Raw genomic sequence first — 20,970 nt, forward strand, 5'->3', positions numbered from 1 at the left:
AAAGACCAGGCGACAGGCAAAAGTTCTCAGGGAGAAGTATTATATACCAAAACACGCCCCTTGCCCCCCTACCCCACCCCCCTTGCTCCTCCTCTCCACCGATGGTACAAAAAAAAAAAAAAATGGTCCAGCGACGTTTTATGGAAAAGTGCGTAAAGGGAGAAAAAGCGAAGAGAGAGAGGGAGAGAGTGAGAGTCACAAAATATGGAACAATTCCACGGGCATTTTCCACGTTTACGCACTGTAACCTACAATCACAATGTTTACACACGGGACACAGACTGAACAGGAATGGAAGTAATTCCTCAGACCCCAAGACAAAATGTCAATGTCTCCGCCCTCCTGTAATTAAGGTTAACATTTAGTGTGGAACGAATCTGGCCAAGGTCTCCGATGGCTCTGCTCTGACTCAAGTTCGGCATTTGGGGCATGTAGTCACTGGGTTCAAATGCTGCTGAGTGTGTGACACTGAAGTGAAGCTTGAAGATGTTCCCATCACTTATGATGGGCCGGTGTTGGTCTGAAACTAAGGGTATAGCTGAAGGGAGTATACACCTGGGATGAGCCAACTCATTCTGTCCCAGAGGATGAGCAGATAGAGACATTAATAGATGGACTGTGGTACTCAGTGACCAAGGTACAGACATGGATGGTCTCAAAACGCGAGGTCATCATGAGAGCAACATCATATGATGAAGAGAAAGGGGGAGAGGAGAGAGGGATGGATGGATGAGTGGATGAGGAACAGGTGTGCATGCAGTGAGAACAGGAGCATCAATATTGACAGATGGCACTTGGTTGTTCACACTTAGAAAATGACTACAGCCGTTAATACATCATTCATACACTGTGGATCACACATGGACTCACTCTGTCTTTATGCAGATGTAGCCTGAGCATCAATTTCACAATAGTCTATAGGGTGGCAGAAAATGAGCTGGAAAATCTGATTTTACATATAGGCAAGCACATTCACTTTTTTTTTTTTTTAAATATTGTAACCTTGTATGAGGGTTCCCTTGTATGAGCATGGCTTCTGCAAAAGGTGCATGTCTTCAGGCTGACACCTAGTGGCCCTCTGCAGAAGCTCCGTTTGTTTGTCTGGGGCTCCCAGCAGGTTGGAGAACAATGCACAGGACTGTTGGTCAGGAGCCCAGGCTTGGCCCTCAGGGTGGCACACCGACACTTGTATCTCAATCAAGAACCAACACACCTCTTACCAGTATGGAGGCCAGCAGGAGCTACAGGTCTGGACTGTACTCCAAAGCAAACCACCTCTGACAAACATTTGATTTGACATGCACACAATTACACACTGTTCCTAATTGCCCAAGAAAAATACAGTAGATCCATTTGGTGAATGAGAGAGTAAAACAGAGTGTCTGTACCCTTCATTTCGTTGGTTGTCATATGGCACTGTATACTATTTTTTGATGCTGGCAAATAAGGCTACCTGTTTTCAGTGTCTCCATTTCTTCCATCCTCTTGTCCAGAAGTTTATTTTTGTCATTCAAATGCTTATTAGCTTGTTTAGTTTTACATCTCATAACGTTGCAAAATAGCCCATTGTGGTTGGAGGCAGGAGGAGAGCATTAAGAAGATTTCCTCCTTTAATGGGCTCAGTAGGAATTTGCTGTGATTTCAAGATGAGAACGGCACATCTTACTGGACTGCGCCCTCTTGTGGCAGACAGATGCATGATCATTATAAAGCCAGGATTATTATAATGATCCTTTAAAATATATCGTGTGGTCAATTATAATTTAGTGATTTGTGTTAACGTGTCTTGACTGATAAGACATGAGACGAATAGATAAGCTTAGAATAAACAATCAATGTGTATTTATTCACAGCAGTTGTGTTTGCAGAGATTAACTGTAGCAGATAGGCCTTGATAGATTATTAAAACATGACAGCAAAAGTTTATGCTAATTTGTTATTATTTATTATTTGGTAGATTATTTTTACCGAAGCACTACAATTGACAGTTCATTACATGGAGAGTATGTTTTTTTTTTTAATATTCTTTTTATTATGCATTTACATTGCAAGACGAAAATTGCATAAATCCTGAACAGCAAATAAGAGGTAATACCCAAATACCAGATTCACATATTTGGAAAATAAATAAACTCTTTTACACACAAGGAGTAGATTTTTTTTTTAAATAAAATAATTTGTATTATATGATTAAAATATACATTTTATTCTCCATTATAACATTACATTTATTTGATTTTAAAATAATAATACCATAATACCATTTAGTCTTCTTTTAACACATTCATTATCACAATTCCCTTTGATTTGGTTCAGATTTTGACACAACAGAGTTTGGCTTTAAAAGCATGAATGGCCCAATGGGTACAACCCCATCATTTCTTCACATTACTAAACTGACATCACCGGTTCAAATGAATCCACACCCAGTGAGGCGTTAAACATCTTTGGAAAAGTTGCCTGCACTGCGCGTTGAGGTTTTAATGGTCAACCAGCCAAGCCATTTCAAGCAACAACTCATAATAACTAGAAGCATACTGGAGGTACGGCACAGGAACTTGAACACATGGGTCTCGTCACACGTCAGACGTCACGGAGCAGAGCGGCACAGAGCAGCGGGATGGTCACAGACAAAGGGGGGGGAGGGGGGGGGGGGGGCATCATCATCATGACAAAACACTGAGGGCGTCGGTCAACATCTTCAGATCGTCCTTCACAGACTCCAGGCCTCCTCGGATCTTCAGGGGGTTGTCCAGCACCTCCACGCTGCTGGTGTACGGGTCAAACCTCACAGAGAAGGGCCGCTTGATGCCGGACACATACGACCTGCCAAGGAGCAGTGGGTAAAGTGTAGGGTATGTGTAGTGTTAACAGGTATGAAAAAACTACTACAAGTAGGTCAGTGGTTGACCTTTTCTTGAATGTATGTCCTGAGCTTGCCCCGTCTGAGACTTTGTAAACCCAAATATTTCACTTGGCCAAGGGAAATTCCCCTTTACCTGACTAGTAGATGTTTGGTTTCCCATGCTGGAGACCCCAGTTGGAAGTTGGTCTGCTATATATGCATACTCCGTACTTCATGGACACTGAAATTTCCTGTTTCCATCAGCACTCCTATATAATGATATTCATAGTGTGCTCTATTTCATATTTACTATGTCTTTGCAAACATTCCCACGCCGATATTGTCTCATCCAATATGGGAGAGATGTCATGTGCAGTATCCTACTAGAGACCAAATACTGTCAAAACACTCAGTAAAGCTACTTGTTTTGCAGGGCAACATTTGATCTGGTCGCCAAGTAAAACTACAGCGTTTTGCCTTGGTAAGAAAGAATACATTGGTAACAGCTGTCTTCTGGCTGCTATGGCTGACCTACAAAAGTTTGTGGCCTCAGGCGTTGGCTGGCTGTTCTCTGACCTTGTCCTTACATAACCTCTCTCTCTCTGTCTCCCTCTCTCTGTGTGTTTGTGTGTATGTTTTTGTGTACTCGCGTGCGTGTGTGTGAGTGCAAACAGACATGCGTGTGGCGCGGCACCTAAGTTTCTCCTTGGCGTCTGGAAAGCTCTCAGAAACAAAGTAGACAGGCTGGTACGTCTGGTCTTGATAGGGCTGCACTGCCGCGGCCTCTGGGTCAAACTCTCTCCTCTCTGGTTCGTCTGACAGTGAGTGCTGGACCGGTGGAAAAAAGATGGAGGGGTCAGGCTTCCAACATGTTGCATTTTGTTATACAGGAGAAGAAAAGCACAGTAGGCGGAGACGAGAGAAAACGTGCTGGTACGCACCACAAGCTCCCCATATGAAGAGAGCAGTCCAGCTCCGTAAGCCTTCACCTCCCCGTTCTGTTTACATAAGCCAAACTCCACGGTGAACCAGTACAGCTGACAAAAAAAGAAAGAGAGAGAGAGAGAGAGAGAGAGAGAAAGAGAGAGAGAGAGTGGTAGAGAAAAAGACAGATAAACAGGTGTGAAAATCCAATCAATTATGTATATTTTCCATTTTACAGAAGTGTTTTTGGAATTGGACGAATCAATACTTACCGTGGACAGTTTCTCGATATCTTCCTCTGAAGCCCCCAGTGAAGCCAAACCAATGTTCTACAAGGAATATTAGATTAACTGTTACCAGAGCAAAATAGCACAGCACAAAAATGACTTGTAAAGTCTATAAGACTGATTTCATCCTCACCTGTGAAAACTGGGCAAAAGTCCGGTCTGCCAGCATGGGAACATGGCCCAAAAGTTCATGGACACAGTCCCTGAAGACACGGAGGGAGAGAGAGAGAGAGAGAGAGAGAATGAATGAGACAGAGGGACAGAGACAGAGAGCTATGTGTTTTGGTTTGGAGAGAGGCTTATGGAGCTTTGGACAGTGGTATGGCTTCACAAAGTCATAGACAGAGAAATAGACGACAGAGAGATTTAGAAGGTGTGTGGAGGGATTTGATGGAAGGAGTGAAGGTAGCCGCAGGTGTACTCACGGCTCTGGGGAGTGCATAGGAGAGGAGGAGTGGCGGATGTACTGGGTACACTGGAACACCCGGAACGCCAGACTGGCCAGGAAATCTCTGGCTGAGAGCAAACCTGCTACAGGACGCAACTGGAACCCTGTACGCTCTGTGTGTGTGTGTGTGTGTGTGTGTGTGTGTGTGTGTGGGTGTGTTGGGGGGGTGAGAGAGAGAGAGAGACACATAATCAAACTCTGGGGTGATGGGTAATCTCATTTCAGTTTCATTCCAAAATGAGATATCACTATTTTTTTTTTTTTAAATGACACCCATTCTCCCACATTGACTGCTGGCAAGTTCAGCACATTATGGGTTAGTACTGAAGTTAGGAGTCATCTTAAAACATTTGCTCATAAATCAATAAATCAAATATTGCCTGATGAATTTCAGGTAGCAAAACTTTTCCAAAAACCCTCTGTATCTTTCCTTTCATCATTTCTTATCCCGTCTTTACCTTTGAGGAAGCGCGACACATCTTCCAACTGGGGGATGTTGTCTGGACTGTACCCACAATGCCTTTCCAGCAGGCGGAAGGCCTCAAGGTGTTCACTGCAGGCATGGGTGGTGTACAGGTCCCTCAGGGTTGAGTACACTTCCCTCCTAGGGATCAGGATCATATAACTGCATGATAATTCTGATTTCCTTTTTTCAAACAAACTGTTTTTTACGGTCTTTGTGAGCAAATGACAACTGGTGGGAAAATTTGACTGAGGTATGGCAACAAAGAGTGTTGTGATAAAGATCAAACAGTGTAAATCTCTCTCTAAGTACAAATGTGTCAGCTTTATGATTGTATCTCCAGATGATCAGAAAGGCAGCTTTAGCAACAGGTGCTTGATGGTGTCATTATAGACTTTCAGTGATGGCTTTTTGGCTGATACCTTCACACTGTCCAAGCCAAAACAATGCTACTTTTTGATAAGAGTGAGTGAAAATCCATTCACTTGTAAACAATCCCCGTCAAACCTTTGTTCTCAGCCCGCAGTGACATTTTTTTACGCTCAATCTAAAGCCGTTATCTAGACGCTTTGATAGCACCCTCCATCTGTAACTAATTTACCAAATCACCGTGAAAGGCAAATCATAACCCTCTGACTCACAGACATGTACAGCAGCAACGCTATGAAACTGACTCATTGGAGAGTGAATGGACGCGTTGATATTGACACAGCAGGGGGTTCAAACAGAGTGTGCTCATATGAAAAACAAGTGATTGGTATTCAGCGTGAGCTGTGACTTTTTACTCGATTGTCTCCATATGCACATAAGATTTGACTGAGTAGCAATTCAACGCTAGCATACAGTGATTAAAATAATGAGCAGAAGGGTAAAGAAGCCCTTACCATGTGCCAATCTCCTCTTCTGTGTACTCCACTCTAACAATCGACTCCCCACTGAGGACAGCCAGAAACAGAATATCAACAACTATATCAGGAATATTCAATGTTGCGCTTTTTTGCCCTTTTTATTGTAGATTAATGCTTATTTTACAAATGGAAGGCTGTGCAGTATGAAGACAAAGGATTGTATCTCACTGTCTGTATCTGAAGGCAATGTCTCCAATCATCTTCCTCCTCTGTCTGTAGCCGGGGTCTGAGTAGCCCTGTCCAAAACAAACACGCCCAACCCTGAGATAAGATCGCCTGTCTATGCCATGACACAACAGCGTAACAGCCATGCAATAAGAATTTCTGTCTTAGCATACAGGCAGTTGATGAAGGAGTTACTCACAGGATGGTCTTGATCTAAATCTGGATCAAATTTTGTGACCAGATGATGACATTTGTCCAACTCTATTATTTTCTTTGGGAACCAATGAACTGGTCGAGAAAAGAACAAAAAACACATGACGGGAAAATTCAAAAGCAATGTTTTTCTGATAACTTCTGCAAAAGACAGAATACGTATCAAAGTAGGATTTCATGTCATAGGAATTTCTGTAATAATAGCAGTGAAAGGGCCTTACATTTGACTTCTTTGGTGGTTCTGACATCCTCTGCGATCCTCTTGATGGAGCTGATGAGCGTGCCGACATCTGACAGGTGCACCTCACAGCGGACAAAGTACTCCAGGCCCTCCTGGCTGTCCTTGGACTTCCTGCACGGCCGCGTCTCCAAATGGTGAATCTTAGCCTCAAATGTCTGAAACACAATAAACACACCAAAGTGATAAAGAATTGTATGGGAAGTCAAATATGGGCTGATGAGGAGAGAGGGATGGAATTATGTAACTGGGTAGAGCACAAGTGCGTGTGTGGTGGTATCTAATTTATATACACTGGAAGGCAGGGCTTCAAAAACATTTTTGCAAGTAACCCCACATTGAGATTGAAAAATTTCTCTGAAAATTTAAAATGCATGAAAACGCATGTTGTGCCTCTCACATCTTTGCTAGCCATATGACAAAGGAAAATACATTTTTAAAAATATTTAGGGGAACAGAAACCAAGCTGCAGGTCCATGACAACTGTGTCTGGTAGGCTTGTTCACAAACACAGGATCTGATCTGCATTCTTTCCAGTTACCAGCCTCAAGTTAAATTACTTCCAATTTTCACAATGCCCAACTAATTGCCACTCCATTTCACTTTACAGGTATTGAAATATCTTCTCTGTAAAAAGATTAATTTGAACAAAGCATAATACCAAAGCCTTAGAATTTTTTGCTAATATCCCTTTTACAGTTACCCTGATTGTAAGTAAAGCATATGGCACATTGCACGTTTTGTATTCTATCGGACTAAACAGACTATTGAACTGACCATGTTGCCATTCAACCAAAATTGGCTTGACTCCGTGGAAGTCAGGCTCTGATATTTATGGTGAGGACTTCATTGAAGTGTGTAAGCCAATACATAGAACTGAACTCTATTTGCCCATAACACTGAAGCTATCTTAAATATATTTTTATACGTTTTAAAACATCTTAATCTCGAAACCCAGTTTTCCTCGATTAATCTGTTATGGTTTAACAGAGTAATATAATTTTTGAAAATATTCTGCTCTCCATATAATCATGTACGGATGTCTTGTGATACCTCGAACACTTTGAGCGAGCGTGACAGCGCAGGTGTCTTGGAGTTCCTCAGAGTGAAGAAGAGGTTGACAAGAGCTTTTCCATCCTCCTCCTCAAACACTATCTGTTCGCTGGCCTCCGCCGCCTCTGCCGCTGCAGCGGCGGCTTCCCTCTCCTTTCGTGCGTCCTCGATTAAGCTTTGCCGCCTTCCGACGAATCTTGGAGACTGTGCCAAAAGAGAAACCAAAGTCCTGAGTCCTGCACATGTGTCGAGGCTATTCCTGTAAACACATTTATTTTGCTCGCAGACAGAGCACACAGACACAACAAAAGACCAAAGTAGTTGTGGACTTTGCTTACCTTTTGGATATCCTTTTGGATATCAGACGGGAGCGCTTTACATCTCCAAATGCGCATTAGAACGGCAAGGCAGTCTATGTAAACCTACGGCATAGCTAAGACTCAGCAAGAAATATAGCTTCCACAATGCATTTGTTTTTTTACTAAAATTGTATTTGAACTGCTAATTGTGTTTCCCTATATCTATAATATCTGGCGCGCATCAGGCACCGCCGCTGCGTAATGGTGACCTCGCCAAGCTCTCCGCGCGCAATACACCAGCTTGTGATGGTCCTCTAAACAGTTTGGATATAAAACTCTTTTCATCATCTAAGACTGTCCCTTCTATCTCAATAGAGTCTAAAATACAAACTTGTAATGTGAAAGTGAAGCAGTTGATGTTCCTTACCGTCACAGAGTCAGACCGCTCCAGCTCGGACGCTGCCCTGCGGATGCTCTTTGTCGAGGACGTAGAGCCGCTTGAAATGGGCATGTTTAGGTTTTTGGTGCAGAAGAAGTCTGTCAAAGTGTGAATGAAGTGAGGATGTAATTTCTCGGGCTGTGCTGTGCTGTGCGCGCAGAGGTTTTTTTCGGGCGGCCAGGTTTCCTCTCTTATTTATGGGGGTCATTTGTTTGTGATTCCTGACGTCAAGCCCTCCCATCCCACTTATCAAACAACGCACAGCATCCAGCACGCAGCCACCCTTTGACTTAATTCTTATTTAACGAAGCTAGAGGCAGTACAAAAGGCTATTTTCGTATGGTTTCCTGTTGTTGCCTAATGTGCCACATTATCAGGGGGAATTATTGATTTCCAATATTCCGATATTTACAATGACCAATTTGAAAGTGTGAGTAAAGCAAGCAGTGGCAATACAGGGGACTGGAGTAGTTTCCTGGCTCAACTTACAACTATATGAATCCATCAGTTTCTAATGATTATTAACCCATCAATATGTATAGTTTTCCATATATCGGGAATTGTTTCAGCCTATGTAAACACTAAAACTAAGTGGGTTTGTTTAATTTAATTTATCTATCTACTTTTATACACACACTATTTAGATATACACACACTATTTATATATACATACACTACACAGTGAATATTTTTTTAATAAGAGTGTATTCCTAGATGGGTGGCACATTAACAGTCTTCTAACAAGCATAGAGTGTTGATCTTATGACATATTATAATTTATATTAAAAAAAAAAGTAGTTGTATTGCACTGATGAAATTATCATTTTGTTATTTCCTATAGTTAATTATCATTTTGATATTTAATACAGTTACTTAATATTAAAGGAGAAACTTGAAAAAATATTTAAATAGTTGAATTCCTGCAGCAGTGCTTGATACTACTTAATATCTGTCTAATACCACTTATATGAATGTAGTTTTTCTTTTGAGTTTTTTTTTTTTTTTCCTCCAACAATGTATGTACTGTATGTAGCCACCAGTCAGATGCAATGACAGACAACAGGACAGGCTACACACTGTAGTCATGTTTGGACAGTACATGAAAGCCTCAACCTCAGGGCTTTATATAAAGGTTAGACCAGAGAAAAGTCAACTGTGGAAAATTAAGTCACTTTATCAGCTCAATCCAATCTGCACCGCTCCTCACAAATTAGATTCTGAGTGTAGAAAAAACAACAAAGGAGGAAAAAAGAGAACTACAGGTTGTTTTCCTGTTTGGGCCGCTCTGTCTGTTTCTTACCTCAGCAACAACAGCATCAAGTGAATTTGCAGCGCTTATGGCTGGGGGCGTCGGTGGCTAACATGATTGTAAAGTGATGTACAGTGGCCAGAGGCGAGGAGAGGTAAAGGGATTATCCCTGGACCTTTGGCCACATGCTGCCACAGCCAGCGAGCTCGCAACGGTGCAGAGGAGGCAGAGGGGGCCGCAGTGTGACTCTTCCCCCAGCCTGAACACACAGCCTGAAAATGCTAAAGAGCGCTGCTGTAGCCCAGGGCACAGACAGTGGCAGGCCCTTCCTTTATTGGGGGAGGACAGACAGAGTAGGAAGGAAGGAAGATAAAGCAAACTGACATTAAGACATAAACCACAGCGATTTTCCACCTTGTTTAAGCCTATTTTCTGCATGGAAACAGCTTCAATTGGTATATCTTTAGAAACAAAGCATTATGGGTTTTGTTTTTATCTATCTTGCGCTTTCTTGAAAGTGGCATGACATAAAAGAATGAGCAATAGGCAGAAGCTTGACATTTATTCAGAGATACGATGATCTACTTTGTGGTTTGTTGCGTCAGTGTATTTAGGTTTATTCGATATAAGTTAACTGACTTAAATCTTTCAACTGACTCTGAAGGGTAGTGCGTTAAAAACACTGTTGGAGATTATGTGCCTCTGAGTTAGAGAATTCAGATTAGTTAATGTGGTAATGATTTAGAAATTGTATTTACTAGTAATGCTCCCAAAAGCAAGTCGAATAGCCAGAAAGCATTACCATCCAAAGACACATCCCCGAAAAACAATAACCACAACATCCATTTATTATAAAATTGAATATCTTTTTAAGTCAGTCCCGGAAAAAAAAAAAAAACAGCTAATTGTATTCTAAAACCACAAGGGACTTAATGGAAATACAGCAGCCCAGGTTCATCCAAGTTCAACCAAATTTGGTCTGTCTGAGGAGTGGGAAGTGGAGCTACAGGCTGAATGAGGATCAAGATAAACGGATATCCTTCCTTCTCATCCCTCCAAATGTCTGCTTCACTGTGTCAGTCCCTGTTTATCAAGACCAGCCCATTACTGGCCGTTTGAAATCGCCCAGAGAGGAAGGTTTCCCGATCTTCCCTCGTTTTCTCGCTATACAGTCAGCTTGGACATATTCATTTCCAATCTTTAATATGTTAAAGGGGCATGTCATTACAATTCCAAAGTGTCTAATCTGTGCTCACAGGGGCCCGACATGAGAGAGATTTAAGGGTTGTGGAAGTGGATTACCATTCAAGATGAACTGGTTTTAAAGTTTTGACGCTTATATCATGTGACCTGTACCTTACCAGACTCTTGGTGTGGTGTAGGCTGGCTAGGGGTGCAGCTGAGTCCTTTCTGGCCCCCTGTGGTTAGGCTGACTCATCGCCACCACTGAGTCAACCCCCATCATTGCTCATGCCAGGTATCGAGGCCACCTTTTGTTAGAAATGTTACACTTGAAGAGGCGATATCTCTCTGCCATTCATCTCTCTGTGTTTATCCAATTCCATCTTCCTTTCTGGAAGTGTTGCTGGGGTCCACAAATGACACCGGGATGATAATTATTACAATTATGTATTGATTCAATGGCAGCGTTGTGGCATTGTGAGCGTCAGCTTTCCCCTGCATAATTGTGGGACTTCAGACGGGCTAATTGCAGCTAATGCGAACAGCTGGGCGATTATTCATCGTCCTCCACTTTTCTTTTCTCTCTCTCTATTGAGCGATGCTAGTCGTCTTTGTGGGGGTCATTAGACTCATCCAGTTGATGAGGAGAGAAGGAAATACAAATAAATGTTCTATTAATCAGAATAATGTTGGGTAAACAGCATCATAATAAGCATATCCACTTGTAGTGCATATGGTGGCTGACTAGCCTTACGATCGTGAGTTGGCTGGTGCTGAAGTGTGGGTGATGTGTGTGTGTGTGTGTGTGTGTGTGTGCGTGTATGTGTGTGGCAGCTATTCTATATGCATATTTGTATAAGAATACAAATATACAAATTGTGTAAGAATGACAGAGGGATGATGATGATGATGATGATAACAGTGTATTCTCTTTCGGTACAGTGACTGTCACTCATTGTCCCCTGAAATCGGAGCACTCTTATCTTTCAGATGTTCTCCGCACAGCAACCTGCACTCCTGTCTCAAACTGTTTGTTGTGATGATATTTGATATCTGAACCCTAATGGAAACATGGAATTCAGAGGAACACATGCTGAGGAAAGGGGAACTCTGCAGTGGTGATGCTTGAGCCGTCTGTCTGATGTCTGCTCAAGTCTGTTTGATTCTCTTTTGTGTGGAAAGTCAGGATGCATTGTGCTTTAGATTTGGATCTCGGCTTGTACATGCAATAGACACACACACACACACACACACACACACACACACACACACCCCCACACAAACACACCAACACACAAAGAGACAGAGCTTTCATTTTTGAAAGGCTTAACATCTTCAAGTATGAAAATAGTGTTAATGGTAGATTTTTACAATTGTCACAAATACGACAATGTATTTGCCATTAAAGCTTTATGTTTTGTGGCATGCCATTCTCATACTTAAATGTTGTAATCAAGTAAATTAAGAATATAGTTAGTCCGTATTCTCAAAAAAAAGATATACAGTATTTATGGTTGGAAGAGCATGACAATGTAATCACAGTCAACTGCAAACCAAAGTGATATCTATAAGGTAAAAATATGACAAGGCTAGAGAATAACTGCTGAAAAAATAATTGGCAAAAACTATTATTCAGTCAACATTCAATGAGTCATGAGGTCCTCAACATTTGCATGGCTCGACGGCATTAGGCATCTTTATTCCATGTAAGCCTTGTGCTCTCATGAAATAATGCACAACAATCATTTGTTATCCTCTCTCTTTTTTTTTTTTTAACAGAGCGTCTGTGACCGGCGATGGCAGTGATTGCTTTTGCATGTGTCAAAATACAGCTGCCAAGTGGAATGACTAATCACACAGAGTGCTCCTCCACTGCCTCTGTCTACATGTGTAATTTGACAGCGGTGGCAGAAAGTGTTTCTGGGGTGGGCGAGTGGTTGAGGGAGTGATGCTCAATGGTCCGTGTTGACTGCCGTCAGCACGTCGGTGCCATGGCGGCCCGTAACTGCGGCTGTGGCTGTGACACGACCAAACATATTATCAACCGGCTGTTGTGACCCTGTCACGGCCCGGGCTGTCACCACTGGGACCTGGCTTAAGTATAGTTTTCCCATTCATACTTTAAACAGAACCTGATTTTCAAGCCTCTAGACTATAGGCTATACACACACACACACACACACACACACATTCACATGATGTGAAAGTGTAGTTTAATGGGATCCCATTATGGCTAAACAGAGAGGGTTGACTGAAGATTTCCAAATTGACCAGAATGACTAAACTGATTGTCTTCATTTGCTCCTGAAGGGAACATATGATTCCTGTCGTGTGTGAGTGGCACATTTACCCATTTAGAAAATGAACAGCAGGTTATGACAAAACATGAACAAAGCCCGTATACCTGAATGTACTTGGACAGTTGAGACCTCAAATTAGAAAGAGATAGTGTATGTGAAGGTGACCCACCCAAGTGTTGTTGTCATTTCGGGGCTCCTGAATTGTGTCCCGTTCCTTTTATTTTTCGTCTATGTCGAAAATTAATAGGATTTCTGTTTCCCATTTACCAATCATTTAGTCCTTTAAATATGTGAAACCATAACATTAGATATATCACAGGGCTATTTATTTATTGTATGTGTTATCAACTATCTATTTTAAAAAATATATATTTGCAAACTAGGCATCAGTACCAAATGCTGAAACTAGTTAATGCTGCTGTTTTTTTTACATTTTTTCATTGCGGCTTCAAAACTGGTCCACAAATAGAGACATCCATATTAAATCCAAAGATCTTAAACAAAATAGTCACATCCCTTTTCATTCTCCCATTAGTCTGACAAGGTGATGGAACCGGAATCCCTTATTTGGGCAGAAATATTTACGTCACCCTTCGGTGGTCTGTAAGCATCTTTTCAAATAAAGCATGGCAGTGAAATATGGCCGTGTTCTCAGCCTGTCCATGACAGATAGCTGTTGAAGCAAAGCAATGGCTTTATCTTTTCTAAGCTACTTTTTGATGCTACTTTTCCATATGTTAACGATGCTTTGGGCAACGTGTGTGCCTCTCTCGCTCGCTCTTTCTCTCTCTAGCAACATGTGCCTTTCCAAATGTCACCTCTGATAACTGCATCCAGATATCTATGTGTCATGTCGAATCTGCCCAGCAGGAGACAAATTCATGTGAGCAATTTTTACTCACTCAACAATGATTTCCATCAGTCACCATAAGTGGTTTAAGAACTCACTGGTCGCAAATCAGTTTCTTTCAGACTTACAGGCTACATTGACACTGCCATCAAATCTGTTTTTTTCACCAAAATAAAACTATTTATTGGCATTGTTGTTTTGTGAGTGGTGTCCATTATCATATACATTCACATACACGCATACACTCTATTTCCTTAAACCCGCAACAAATCCAGAGAGGCAGCACTCGCAACTCAGCACCTTTCTGACCTGCTCGAGTGTACAGAAACATAAACCTGTTTGTAGACGAGTAAGCACCTCTCATCCAACCATTTGTCCTGTGCTGGGGTCAGGGAAGCAGCATAATGACGCTGTGGCAGCACCCATTCCCCCTCCAGCAGTGACACACGGCTCTGTGGCTGGAGAGACTCCTGATTAGATTTACCTTTCCTTAATGGGCCCCTGTCAGCCGGCAGCCCGGGGGGCCGTGCTGCAGCCACACGGGACGAGAATCAAGCTGCTGCAGCCTCAGATAAACCTCACCTCCAGTGTTCCCACTGCTCCCACTGTCACTCATACATCCATACAGCATTTACCCATTTAATAATGATAATAATAATACTTTTTCATAGAAATAAATGTCAATTTCACTACTCTTAATCACCGATTGATGCCATACAATAGTGATTCAACCTATAACCAGCTCATGACAGCTTTTACGTTTGCTGTTCTAAACACCTGGTACCAGATAGGACAAAATTGATGGAGGCAGCAACAGTTTGTTTGCAATAAATATAAGAACTGGGTAGAAAATCCAAGGGACACGAAACAGATTCGCTCAGCGGTGGGTAAGAAAACACAAGAAACATTAGACATAAGAAAACATCCGTCTCCGCACGAAAACTAGAGTGAACATCTGCCTTTCCAAGATGAAGAGCACTCAAAGATGAGAAGGGACTGAGGACAGATGCAGATGTGTCTCATTTTTTTTTGGACCGGTAGGTTTTGCTGTCGTTTATTAGCCACAGTCTACACTGAATGTCTTCATTATTATGTTGGACCAGTGCCTACATTTAGTTGCAGCTTGTTACATCTATAGCTACCATTAGCGTTCTGGAAGCTAGTAGCGTAATGCTCACTCACTTATTAGCCAGCCTGCCGAGGGCTTGGCTGTAACCTTATTTGATGAAATCTAATTCATAGCTAGTTAATTTCGACCGTGTGATATTTGCTGCCCTAGCAACATTAGCTGCACACATTGTGACTTTGTCTTCAAAGTCTGTTCAGCTGTGTATTGATGGCAAGGCAATTATCTAATGTTGATCTAACGTTATAAACAATGTTGCTTTTGATGACACAAGCATCAAGTAGCTCTGTCATATCTACAGATCTCTTTTAGTTGTCAAACATCATGATGTGATAAACATCACGTTTGTCACATCATAAACGTTTCACAGGTAATTTGAATAACGGCAAACTCATCTGTTCAGCTCGTCAAGTTTAGTGACAGCCTAGCAGGTTGAAAGTGCTAACTTAGGTGTAGCCTATTGCTAACGCTGTCTGCTTATATAATGTTATCAGTTGAGTATTTGCTTGTGGCTAACAATTGTAACTGATATGTAGTAATAGTCTATCTAAATAATTACCACATTGATTTATTAACCATGTTTGATATACAGTATGTACATAGTGTAGATATTACCGCTTCTGTAGACATGGTTGATCTTAGGCACTGGGTGTTTGTTTGGGGGGTTCAAGCTATCTACGACACCATAAAGTTTGTATTTTAAAAATCGAATTACATATGCTATGCACTGCAAAATGATTGGGGGAAATGTATACTAGATGCAGACAGTAGGAAATGGGCAGTAACATTCTCCTTTAATCGATTTTCTGAATCTCTGATAAATGATAACAAAGTAGGCTAAACATGTCTCCATTAAAAGAGAGAAAAAAATGCCCAAATGTTTCCATGAAAAGACAGTGATTATACCCAAATGTATCACTACCACACTACGAAACATCGCTGGACAGGCAACTTTACATTTTGCCCCAAACGGAAAAGCTGTAAATGCTTCCCTTGAATGCTTCTCTTCCTCTTCCTCAACAATATGGATCAAACTCCCCTGCATGTACTTGGGTGTTGAGTCAAGATTTGCCACATATTCACGGCAAGAACTGAACAACCAGTCAGGAGCCTCCAAAGAACCATGAGGGGACAGTAGTGGGTCTTTGTATCATGGTAGTACTATAGCACCACTATCCTCATCAAAGAACCACTGAAGAACCAGAATTTACCAAAGTCACAAGATGTTCTTCAATACACAATCATCTACAGGAGTCACCTGGTTTCAACTCGTCATCCTACTATAAAATGAGGAAAACTCTGTCCGTCCGTCCGTCTGCCTGTCCGTCCGTCCGCATCCATTTTGCTCCTCAACGGGTTGGCCAATCAATCTGAAACTGCGCATGTGCATTGTGCATTGAGCATTGGCATAGGCAGGGACTGACGGAGCTGATTTTTTCCATTTTCCCAAATTTACGCAGTTTATGCGCCTTTTTGGCCAGTCTGCACGTAGTTGCGGCGCGCGCATCCCCGGGTATGTACCAATACATCCATGGTATGTACTAGTGTCCTTGAAATGTGTGTTTATCAATCAGGAGTGTATAGGACTTAAATAACAAGATCTTCTTAAGTACGCAATCATGTTTGTACAGTTCAAGATGACATGGAGCTTTTCAGGAGTGGTACTCTCCATGTCCTTGAAACATGTGTTTATCAATCAGGAGTGTATAGGACTTCAATTACAAGATGTGTCTCAACACACAATCATATTTGTACAGCTTAATGTAATATGGAGCTTTATAGGAGTGGTTTCAACTCTCTATGTGCTGAAGCGTGTCTATTATTCAGGAGTGTGTAATACTTAAATAACAAGGTGTTCTTTTAAACACAGTCATGGTTGTACAGCTTAAGGTCTTATGCATCTATCTATAAAATAACTGAATTACATCTTGGTGGCTCTACATACCATATACACCAGTGTTTCACCAGTGGTTTGGGGTCATTTTGGTTTTGGTTCATTGTCTGTCCCTGTTTTGGTGTTTTTCAATGCAGGTTAAAGCCCTAAATGCGTTCTTATTTTAAGAATTTATTATAAGTATTAATTGTAAACATTAAAGACAATTATTATACTGGGGTAATTATACTGGGGTAAATTATGATTTTTTTTAATTTTTATTTTCTCGAGCATTGGATGCGGTTAGATGTGATTTAGTGGAAACGAAACACCAATGTACAGTACATGCAACTGCAGTTGGGATAGGTTTGAACAGCTTCTGTCTTGTTGCATCTGACTCTTCTCCTCTCTCTCTGTATATATGGACACAAAAACCAATGAAACACAACCTACTCTCATTTTTAAAAATAGTTCAGTTGGTATATTTGCAGACAAATACCATTAATAATGAGATAAAAATGATGCAACATGAAAGCTAGGGTGCCCTTCATAGGACATCCTTAACTGTCAGGGTTTGAATGGTCTGGATACACCGTGTTTTGCTGTCAAGTTTTTGATGCCGAAATTATAGGAAATACCATTGTCACTAGTCATTTAAATTGTGTCATCACACAAAATCTGTCATTGTGTGTTTGCATATGTCTGGGTGTGTGATAGTAGGTGTTATGGGTTGTTTTTGTTGGTGGCTAAAAGGTTTAGCTGTCGTTGCAGAATCAGGATGACAGAGTCCGCAGAGGACAAAAGACAGAAAAAAAAATCGACAAGACGTCACGATTGAAATTGCTTATCGGTGCAGATGAAAGTAAATTGCACTCAAATCGCATAAAACGTGAGCAGAGAACTCTGCCTGCCATAAGTTGGATCGATGGCTCTGTTGAATTTGTTATGCGTGCGGGGCCTTCTGACGCAGACACCTCGGACGAGATCTAGTAGTTCCGCTTGCCATTTTTCATCCCTCTACCCCCCACCACCACCCAAGACCTCCTCCTGTGAATAATGACTGCAGCTGTGCCGATGTGGCCACTCGCCGTGTGTGTGTGCTTGTTTGCGGGTCTTATTTTGATGGGCTTTTACAGTCTGTGTGTGTGTGTGTGTGTGTCTGTCTGATTATGGTGTACAGATAGGCCATTACCCATGCATTAGGAGGAGAGGGGCCTAATGGACAACAGAGGATGCAGGGGCAGGGTGGCTAGTAAACACTGGCCTGTCCTCATGGCCATATCAATACTGCCATCTGGGAGTTTGGCCACTTCATTCACAAAACCAATACCCCGGTGGGATGAGGTGGGCCAGCGTACAGGCTGCTGCTGTGTGTGCAATCACCGCAGAGAGGGAAGGGGCTTTCATGATGTACACTTTCAGAAGGATGTTTTTGTGTGTGTGTGTGTGTGTGTGTGTGTGTGTGTGTGTGTGTGCAAGAAAGAAAGAAAGAAAGAAAGAAAGAGAATTATACATTAGGGGCATAGTCAAAACCACTACAGTTGATAATCAATTACAAGACCAGGTCCAAAGGGGGTCGGGACAAAAGTCAAGACCGAGACCAGAGCAAATTGAGTGAGAAAATCAAATGATTAGGGAGTTTCTTAAGGTTCTTAAGGATAAACATAGATGTAGATCTCTCTGTACTATACCCTTTAAAATTCTGTTAATCAATGTATTGAAGTTAGGGGATCATTACATACAAAGATTCATTCATTCATTCATTCATTCATTCATTGTCTTTAGATTTCTTAGATAGGCAGGAAAGAGTCAACGTGCAATTGTTGGAGAAAATGAACGAGTGGAAAACATTTGTGTACTTGCATGCATGTTGTGTGAATGTGGGTCGCGTCGGCTGGTGACTAACTGAGAGGGAGAGAGAGGACAAGAAAGACAGAAAGAACGAGAGAAAGATAAAGCAAGAAGAGCAAGAGCAAGAGAGAGAAAGAGGGGAGACAGACTATATTAAGCGAAAGATAACATACGTATGACCGCTGCAGGTTCGGGTCAGGGAGAAAGCAGATCTGCCTCCAGGCTAGTCTTAATATTACATCACCGAGGCAGAGGAGTCACGGGAGCTGTGAACTCTGCGGTGTTCTCTGTGATTTCTGCAGCCTCCGACAATCTGCTATCAGAGACAAAGAATGGCTTAACGATGAGCGTACGGACCCATGATATTCACTCTGTATTTTTAAGCCTGCACATCCATTGTACCGTGATTCTCCAGTAAATCACAGAGACGCTGTTGATGCTATAAGATACAGCGCTTCAAAGTCTGGCTGCAATCAACCCATCTGACAGAATGCACCGGACTGTGATAAGGTTTTATCTTCAATCGCCACATGTGCAGAACAAACATTTCCACTACTCGCACAATGAAATGTACAGACACACACACAAACACACAGTTGGATATGGTGAGCCTTGCAGTTGTTTGACTAGACAAATGGAGATGCAGTAGGATACGTAACATTTGAACAGCCAGGTGTGCGCCTCTGCCCACCCAGACAGGGTACAAAGGAGAGAGAGGGGGTGGAACCGGTGAGCTGGGGACTTAACGGACGGGCCGAAGCTGTAAAGTACGGCTTGTGTGCGAAAGCTGCAGGTGTTACTATTGTCTTAACAATAACACATGGCCTCCTACAAAGACGGAGCTCGTGCGGAGGGTCGCAAAATTCTCAAAGGCTTTCAAATGACTGTGTTTAAAGACGTTTTTGTGTTCTGCTTTGATTTATTGGTGGAAACTCAAAGATCCACACTGATATAAAATGAGCGCACAATGAACTTCCCTGTGCGTTCGAGCGTCAGTTTCCATTTCAAACAACGCTACCATCACCCTATGTTTCCAAAGTCAGCAATTACTGTACTCTTGCTGCTAGGTCTCTGGCTCATCCCAAATGCTACACAATCACATTTGATTTCCTCTGTGAGCACAGACCTTACTGGTAAATGTCACAGTGTGACAGGCACAAAGCCTGGTCACCACAGTCGTAGCCTGAGGCCCCAGTTGCTGTCACTTCCTTTCAAGCGTGTGGACGACGCAGTGGTTGATAGCAAACAGAAGGGAGGCCAGATTTGGTGACTTTCTGTCTGTTAACCTGATAGGCTATTTCCTCTTATTTAAAAAATCAAAAACGACTACTTACGTCAGGTTGATCTGTGGAATTTTGTATGTTAACTTCTGAGCTTGTCATGAATGATAAAGATTAATAAAATGCCTTCGTTTTATGAAAACTTTCTTGCGCTGGAACAGTTACTTACTTTTTAAAAGTCATTTAAACACCTCATTTCTTAATAAATTAGATGTGCAAAAGGCTGTCTGGAAGTGGATCTTCCAATCGAAGATGTAATTTCTAATGACATGAGAAAGAAAAGCGTAAAAGTCCCTCCATTTGTGGATGATGACAGAAAATGACTCAATTACAGCAATTACTACTTCCCACTTCGAAACCGCTCTGTCACACAAACTCAAAATCTCCTTCCTTGTCATCTTTCAGGTCCGCTAAAAACACTAACATTATCCGACAAAGCAAGTAAATGATAGCTCTTGTCTTTCTGCCTCATTCCTGCTAAGGCTAATTACTATGACATCATGCTGTTATAACTGGCACTTTGATGATGCCTATTCTCAAGTATGGCTTTTGCGTCTAATGATGATGTGTTGTTTCATAGCACAAAAGGTTCTTGATGTACCAATACACAAGCGCAATGTCAATACAACAACCATGAAATGCCCTCTGATACAAAATGTAAACATGAATAAACTAACAGGTCAGACCATTTCTAACAATTGTTCTAATAATAATTATCACCATCATCATCATCATCTTGGGAAGGTTTTCATTTTCTGCAATGCTTTGATTCACATTCATACAGTTGCACACATTCCCAACTGGTGGATGAGTACAACCACAGTCCATGGTGCAACTCCATTGCAGTGGTTGGGGGTTCAGTGCCTTGTTCAAGGGCGCGGCGACAGTAGTTGTCGATAGAGGGGAGAGCATTTCACATTCACTTTCCCCAAGGAAATTGAACTGGCAACCCTTCAGTCACCAGCTGGCTTTTCTTA

At 41.9% G+C, this 20,970-nt stretch overlaps 1 protein-coding gene across 2 annotated transcripts; it reads right to left on the reverse strand.

The window, feature by feature from the left end:
* Window positions 1-2,666: 2,666 nt before the first annotated feature.
* Window positions 2,667-8,375, reverse strand: th (tyrosine hydroxylase). Of its 2 annotated transcripts, XM_071895090.2 has the most exons (14): window positions 8,235-8,354; window positions 7,883-7,966; window positions 7,545-7,748; window positions 6,475-6,649; window positions 6,240-6,328; window positions 6,044-6,111; window positions 5,852-5,902; window positions 4,963-5,108; window positions 4,482-4,617; window positions 4,190-4,259; window positions 4,042-4,098; window positions 3,787-3,882; window positions 3,540-3,673; window positions 2,667-2,826 (listed from the first exon to the last, which is right to left on the reverse strand). In XM_071895090.2, exons 1-14 carry the CDS (start codon window positions 8,352-8,354, stop codon window positions 2,667-2,669), a joined length of 1,590 nt encoding a protein of 529 aa, XP_071751191.1. The 2 variants fall into 2 exon arrangements, with proteins under 2 accessions (XP_071751191.1, XP_071751192.1); XM_071895091.2 differs by lacking the exon at window positions 7,883-7,966 and having other exon boundaries at window positions 8,271-8,375.
* Window positions 8,376-20,970: the final 12,595 nt, after the last annotated feature.

This window comes from Centroberyx gerrardi, chromosome 4 (assembly GCF_048128805.1).
Source record: "Centroberyx gerrardi isolate f3 chromosome 4, fCenGer3.hap1.cur.20231027, whole genome shotgun sequence".
Taxonomy (NCBI): domain Eukaryota; kingdom Metazoa; phylum Chordata; class Actinopteri; order Beryciformes; family Berycidae; genus Centroberyx; species Centroberyx gerrardi.